The sequence below is a fragment of the Dendrobates tinctorius genome, unplaced genomic scaffold (assembly GCF_039654945.1).
Source record: "Dendrobates tinctorius isolate UK_male_01 unplaced genomic scaffold, ASM3965494v1 ptg000019l, whole genome shotgun sequence".
In the NCBI taxonomy this organism is placed as follows: Eukaryota; Metazoa; Chordata; class Amphibia; order Anura; family Dendrobatidae; genus Dendrobates; species Dendrobates tinctorius.
In genome coordinates, this window is record NW_027361687.1 from 81,105,452 (window position 1) to 81,113,434 (window position 7,983).

The 7,983-nt window shown below is 41.8% G+C and overlaps 1 protein-coding gene across 1 annotated transcript; it reads left to right on the plus strand.

The window, feature by feature from the left end:
* The first annotated feature begins 4,852 nt into the window (after positions 1 to 4,852).
* LOC141082666 (olfactory receptor 10C1-like) lies at positions 4,853 to 5,788 on the plus strand. The gene has a single exon (XM_073566616.1). It carries the CDS (start codon positions 4,853 to 4,855, stop codon positions 5,786 to 5,788), a length of 936 nt encoding a protein of 311 aa, XP_073422717.1.
* The last annotated feature ends 2,195 nt before the right edge of the window (positions 5,789 to 7,983 follow it).

Genomic DNA, 7,983 nt, shown 5'->3' on the forward strand with positions numbered 1-7,983 from the left:
CATGGTAGCAAGCATCGCCCGATGGGACTTGTAGTCCCATCGGACGATGCCTGCACAGCCCCCCGGCAGGACGGCACAGACCCCCGGAGCCTGCACAGACCACCGGCAGGCCGGCACAGCTCCCCGGCAGGCCGGCACAGACCCCCGGAGCCTGCACAGACCACCAGCAGGCTGGCACAGCCCCCCGGCAGGCCGGCACAGACCACCGGAGCCTGCACAGACCCCCCGGCAGGCCGGCACAGCCCCCCGAAAGGCCCGTACAGACCCCAGAGAGGCTGTACAAGGCAAAAATAGGGTTTTTCTTATTCCGATACCGGAAGTCCCATAGACTTGAATGGGACTTCCGGTATCGGAATCGGCAATACCCGATATTTTTTTTAGATCGGCCGATCCATTCCGATCCGATACTTTTAAGTATCGGACGGTATCGCTCAACACTAGTTATATCCTTTTTCAGTGAGTCTGAACAGGAGAACCCCCTCATTGTAGTGGCAACCAAAGCCCCCATTACGGGTATAATGATTCCAAAACTTTTCCACAGAATTCACCCAAAGCAGAATACCAAGATCTAGGCGTTCCCACAATACCCCCATTCAATATTCTCCCTTCAAACACTCTCAACACACTGTCGCATCCAGCTTCAAGCACCTCCACTGACGGGTAGCATCATCTTGGCTCCAGCGTACCATATTTAAATTATTTCTAAACCCCAAGGCCAGTATATGTGCATCCACATCTGCTCTTCTGTGCAGGGCTACTCACAAAATTCACCATTTTGAGATTTGCTCTTCATACCTGTTTGATGCATTAGCTCCAGGTTTAACAAACTGGCATAGAGCTGCGAGCCACAATTCATGGGACTACAAAAATCATTTGGCTGCCAAGCTACAGGTTGGGGACCCCTGACTTGTAGTATATTTGACATGATGGACAAGATTTTTATTTGTCACTGTGACAATCTGGCACACTTCTACACTGAACTTTCCAGGTTTAGTCATTCATAGACTTGGTCCTTTCTCAGGAAGATACCCTAAGCCCTGATCCCATCGATTTCTGGATCAGAAAATTGGAGCAGTGGCAAGAATTGGTCCATTTTGCTGTAAGTATACTGTTGTGTCCAGCCTTCAGGGTTATGGCAGACAGAGTGTTTAGTGCAGCTGTTGTCATACCAAAGTGGACAAGGTTATCTGCCACAAGAATGGAAAACATAATATTTGTCAATATAAATGAGGCATTCTGGACTTTCCATTGACTATTATCCACACCGTTCTCCAGTCACTAGTGTGGATGGACAACACTCTGTTGTACATCTACTCTCTGTCCATCATATACCGTATATACTCGAGTATAAGCCGACCCAAGTATAAGCCGACCCCCCTAATTTTGCCACAAAAAACTGGGAAAACTTATTGACTCGAGTATAAGCCTAGGGTGGGAAATGCTCCATAGATTATTCCCCCATATGGTGTCCCCAGAAGAAGCTCCATAGATTATTCCCCCATATACTGCCCCCATAAGAAGCTCCATAGATTATTCCCCCATGTGCTGCCCCCATTAGAAGCTCCTTAAGATTATTTCCCCATGTGCTGCCGCTGCTGCAGCATGTAAAAATAAAAAAAATGACATACTCACCTCTCCGTCGCTGGGTGTCAAATTCTCACCTGTCCTGCGTCCATGGCTGCTCACCGCTATCTGCAACGTCATCAGTCAGTGATGTTCAGACTGCAGGGGGCGCGGCGCGCACTAATCACGTCACCGCACCCTCTGCTGTCTGAAGTCACTGACCGATGACAGACAGCAGCAAGCAGCCATGGACGCAGGACAGGTGAGTATCGCTATACTTACCCGTCCTGACGCTGTCGCTTGATCCCCAAGCTTCTCCGCGCTCTCTCTTCCTGCCTTCAGCGGTCATGTGATACCGCTCATCAAAACTCATGAATATGCGCATATTCATGAGTTTTAATGAGCGGTACCACGTGACCGCTGAAGGCAGGAACAGAGAGCGTGGAGAAGCTGGGGGCTCAAGAGACAGCATCAGGATGGGTAAGTATGACCTGACACCCCCGCCCCCTCTCCCCCTCCGACCCGCCGGTGTATATGACTCGAATATAAGCCGAGAGGGGGACTTTCAGCCCAAAAAAACGGGCTGAAAATCTCGGCTTATATTCGAGTATATACGGTAATATGTATATATTGGCTAATACTATGGCTGTTGTGGCTGTTGTTACTTGCAGGCCCAAAATTGCCAAGCATCTCTGTCATGATCCAGGTTGGATATGACAAAAAAAGGTTACCTGTGCATTTTATCTTTCCTTTAGCTGTGGTGGTTTCAGTTCTAGTTTTCCCCCCGGTGGCCATTAGGGTCATTGACACACCTGACACTCTCTTATAGAGCAATCACACCAGTTACATAATAACGTGCACTAAACCAACTGAACCAGAGTGCAATCACTGTTGATGATTAGTCCTCAGTTACAAGCAAGCCTGGGTGAAGGATGGAGCTGAAGGAGAGTCCCGGGCAGCTCAGTGAGAGACCTGGAGTGGCAGCTACGGTGTCTACGAGGAGGGCTGGCATGGCTTGGTGGAGTTGCAGCTATGGTGTCAGCAAGGAGTTCTTGCATGGCTTGGTGGAGTGGCAGCAATGGTGTAGAGCTGCACTCATGATGCTGGACTCGGTTGCTGGAAAGCTAGACTCAAGATGCTGGACTCTTTTGCTGTAAAGCTGGACTCATATGCTGGACTCTGTTTCTGGACAGCTGCACGCAGGTGGTGGACTCTGTTTGCTCCAAAGCTGCACTATGGTGTTGGATCCGGTCAGAGGAACAGATGCACGCAGGTGGTGGGCTCTGTTGCTGGGAGCGTAAGCAACAGAGCAAAGCTAAGTGGTGTTTCCCTGTTTTGTCTCTTTTCCTTATGTGTGTTTTAGTGCAGTGGTGGGATTAGTTTCCGCACCGTCCACTTCACTAGTGAGGGTTTAGGTGCAGGGCGAGTCAGGGTTTTTAGGTTCCTGATCGTCGCCCGGTGTCGAACCGGCCTAGGGAACGTTAGGGAACGGGGAAGTGGAGACCTCCTGCACTCCCCTGAGTCAGTGTCTCTACACTCCTATCGCAGGGCCACCATTGTTATTGTTACCCAGGTTTCCCCCTTATTGTTTAAATTCGCCTTTCTGGAGGCGGGGTTTCCAGATATACGTGTATTTCCGAAATTCGCCTGTTGGAGGCGGTGTATCCAGCTGCACGTTTTATTATTTAAATTCGCCCAACTGGAGGCGGTGTATCCAGGGTCACGTGTGTCATCTAAATCCACCCCGCTGGAGGCGCTGTGTCCAGCCACGCGTGACCATGACAATCTCTTTGCCTGCCCCTGTCCAAACTTCCTAACGTGCTGCTTTTGCTGAAGCCACTGCACCGTCACACATCTCCTGGCTGCCCAATGTGTTTTCTAGTGACAGACTGTACTGCTGCTACTGTGAAATGTGCTTTCTTGAGGGTACACATTCATGAAATAGCTCCAACAATGGGGATAATTTTTGGAAAAGCTTGGTGTTTGAATATGCATGGAATCGGAAATTTGACTCGAACCCGATCCTCTGTGAATTGATCTGCTAATCTTAAGTTGTAAATATAAGACGTATGCACCAGATTCATATGTTTGTAGTCGTACAAATGAGAACAATAGCCTATTAGAATTGTTTCTAATAATTTAGAAAATAGAAACCAAATACTGTACATGTCATTGTTCCAAAAAATACAGGCACTGCTCAGATTTTTTTTTGGATAGAATTTTCTCGGCTGTTATTAGGCATCTACTGCATTGTCAAAGGACATGTTATTCCCTCTTGTCTTCCTCTTCTTACAGAGTTAAGGATATAAAAGAGGAATCTGTTCTGTGACATGTATGGTATAACATAGCTAGTTATTGTCTGTACCCAGCACGAGTCAACTGTGACATGCAACTCTGTAAAGCTTCAAACTGCGCATTCAAACAAATGATACTCAAAACTATATATATCAAAATTTGAAAAGCATAAACTCTATAACTCGACTTAAAACAAGCCCTCATTATCCCCCAAAGGCAGCAGAGGACAAATTGCACCACATTATAACTTTTAGGCTTGGGGATGAATAGTTGACTACAGGCTATTCTTCCCAGCAACAGTGTTTGATTGCACTCCGCCAATTGTTCTCACCTCACCACCACTCCTCATTGGAAATCTTTTTTTTTTCTTTTTTCTTTTAACTAGGTATTTTCTCCCCTCCACACTATTTTATACTTGAAATTTTACTTAATCCCCTCATAGTCTACAGTATATCGGCACAATCAAATGGATATACACTTATCTCCAATCCACTTTTTCAGAGGCTTCTTTGGTCCAAAAGATGTCATCTGACAGAGCTGTACTGATCTTCCTCAAAAGTGTTATCAAAGTCTTATTTTGAGCAATGGTGAAGTATAAGACGCCATGCTGGACACATGGAAGACTCCTGTTAATCTAACAGGATATAAGGTTTAAACAAGCCCTTCAGATAAACCATTAATTGTATATGACTCGATAGGTTTCACCTCTTCAGGCTTTTTCAATGGTTCCTGATGAAGAATGGTAAGAACTATTGTTGACTACTAATTAGTAGACTTTTTATCACTAAAACATAAGTTATAGCTTATTCCTAGGAATAAGCCTAGTTAGTGACCACCATAGCAAGAAATATTGGCAATCACTAACATCTTTTTTCCTTGGAAACTAGGATAATATAAGAGGCTATAAAATTTTCTGTATAAGCCCATTATACTACATAAATAGAAAATAAAACATTAATATGTCATCCTTTACAGGTTGTCTTTAAATTTCAAAATGCAGAACATTAACACAACCATTGTGCATGAGTTTCACCTTTTGGGTTTTGCCCACCTACACTCATTTCAGAATTTACTCTTTTGTGCTGTTCTGCTTGCCTATATCATTTGTGTTTCTGGAAACTTTACTATTATTATGTTAGTAAGAACGGAGCCTTCTCTTCATTCTCCAATGTATTTTTTTATCAGTATTTTTACTGTTTTAGAAATCATTTTTGCCTCAGTAACAATTCCAAAACTGTTGGGTATCCTCATTCATACCAAGAAGACCATTTCGTTTTTTGGTTGCTTTGTCCAGATGTATACCTTCAATGCCCTGGGAGAAACAGAGTGCTTCCAACTAGCTTTAATGGTTTTTGACCGATATTTAGCCATCACTAATCCATTACGGTACTCAGCCGTAATGAATAGTCAGTTCTGTTGTAGATTATCCATCCTGCCATGGTTACTTGGTTTTATTACTTCTTTTATTCCAAGTCTTTTTACTTTTCTTTTAGACTTTTGTGGACCAAATGAAGTTGACCACTTCTTTTGTGACCTGGCACCACTGCAAAATTTATCTTGTTCAGACCCATCTCTTAGTAATATGACTACTAGCTTGGCAGCTGTCCTGGCAACTGTTTTACCCTTTTTATCCATAATGGTTTTCTACATTCATATCATATACACAGTATTAAAAATTGAAAGTTTAGAGGGTAAAACAAAAGCCTTTTCAACTTGCTCATCCCATCTCATTGTAACATCTCTGTTTTATGGTTCAGCAATCATTGTGTATGTCAGGCCCAAGGGTAGTCATTACGATAAGTTCCTTGCTCTCGTATACACTGTTATCATACCAGTTCTGAACCCATTTATTTATACATTTAGAAACAGAGAGGTAAAAAATTCTTTAAGGAAAATTGTAAGACAGTGTATTAAGTTTTCAAGTTGCTAAGTCTTGTTGCAAATTTTAAAGTTTTCACTCTGGTAATTATCTCTCTCATGGTAAAATTAACTTGTAAAAAAATATATATTTTTTTTCTTGTGGTATGCATTGACATTTTAGACAAAAAGTTCTTCAGAATGTGTTATTTAATTTTGCACAAAATAAAAAATACTCTTTAGTTCTTGCCTTTCATTTTTTACGCCTCTTTAGAGCAAAAATTGCACGTTACACTAAAATTTTGCACAATTTGTTAAAAACAATTTCAGGCGTACATGAAATCACTCCGGGGACACAGTTAAAGATAAATAATCTAACAGTGACCTACTAGTCTGATCATGTCCAAAAGTCTCAGCCTAGCGTGAACAAGCCTGAAGATGCACATAATCAAGGGGGAAAAAGAGTTAGCTCTCATGAGCAGATGGTGAGCAATGGTGGAACCAGACAGTTGGCCCATGAGGTGAGTTTATTTTTTGGTTGTTTTTTAATAAGATGGCTGTCATTTTGCTAAATTCACGCAAAGCAAATTTACAAAAATATTCACAAAAATGCTAATTTTTTTGCATAACGGAGTAAAATTCAACTCCACTCAAATTTGTTCATCTCAAACCATGTCCACATTGTCAAACATTTTTTAAAAAAAATTTTGGCTTAAAAATAATCGAGAACACTTGTATGCCAAAAACAGCCATCTGAATGAGGCCTAATTTTTAGTCCGGGAGTTAGGAGTGGCTGTAGAGCCTGGGTGAGATAGCTACTCCTGTCTTACACTCCAAGGTTTTAGAACTGATTACCAAGGAGCCTCATCTTGATCCTTAGTCAAGCAGCTAGGAGGCATTCTTTGACTGAAAAGAACAAACATCTGCTAGACAAGATCTTTCTTATTGTGATATTTAGGCAGACGAGAGTGTGAAAAATCATCCGATTTTCATCCGTGTGATATCCGGGTTGCGATCCATTTTCACACTTCTGCGCTCAAATATTTACACAATCAAACACAGGTTAATAATGTAATGTAACATCTATCTAAAAATCAGATGTTTTGAGTGGAATATGATTTATTGTTTTTTTACACATCCTTCCACTTAAGTGGGTGATTCTCATTAACGGCTGGAAAGAAAGTAGTGCATGCTGCAATATTTTTTTGTCACAGATAGTTGGATTGAGCTAAAAATCGCTCATCTTAACAGTCCTATTTAATAACATGGATCAGTAACTTCTGTTGGATATCCCATCAAAAATTTCATGTCACACGTCTAATTTATATGCTCTAGCATGAGCTGAGGCTACATTCCCACAGTGAGCAATTATGACTATGCAAAAAACTCATTACATTACAGTTCCAGCAAAGATATAGGATTTCTCTAACTCTCCCGACCACTGCACTTTTTTGTAAACTGATCCACGAAGAGTTTATGAACTCCACAACATGTCAATTTCTTTTCTTGTAAATTTGTATTTTATTTTCAGATTTTTGCAATAGAGCTGAAAGAGATGATTAAAAATGTGTATGTATTTTTTACCTTCAGATTTTTGTGTGTTTCTACAATGGAACTGTGCTCTAAACACTTGAAATACACAAATGACTCTATCTATAAAGTTTAATCAAAGCTAAATAACAGTAAATACCTAAATGAAGCAGTTTTATTAAAGTATGATATATCTAAAGCACAATAAAAGGGAATGCAAAATACACACTCAGAACAACAATGAAAAGGTGCAAGTAATTAGAGTTTAGTGGATGTTTTGAAATTTGAATTTGCAGATAATTATGCAAAAATTCAATTGGCATAGAAAAAAAATCCTGCAGCTATCAATACTGAAAAGCTTGTCATTTCTTGCAAAATACACATGAATGAGAGAAAAAGAGAGAGAACCCCTCTTACATCTATGGCTTACATCATACAAGTCAGAGATATATAGATGACACCGCTGACCTATAGAGCTTACACTCTACCGGAGAGAGACTAAGGCCGGGGTCACACTAACCAACGCAAAATACGGTCCGTAGTTTACATGCGTAATACGGATGAATGACCCCTAAATAGTGCTCCGTATGTAATCCGTAAGTAAGGTGTGGTCGCGTATTTTGCGCATGTCAGCATCCGTATGTGATCCGTGTGTAATCCGTATGGCATCCGTAAGGCGAGATTTTCTCGCAGGCTTGCAAAATGGACATTTAAATAGTTTGCAGGCCTCAAAACCAT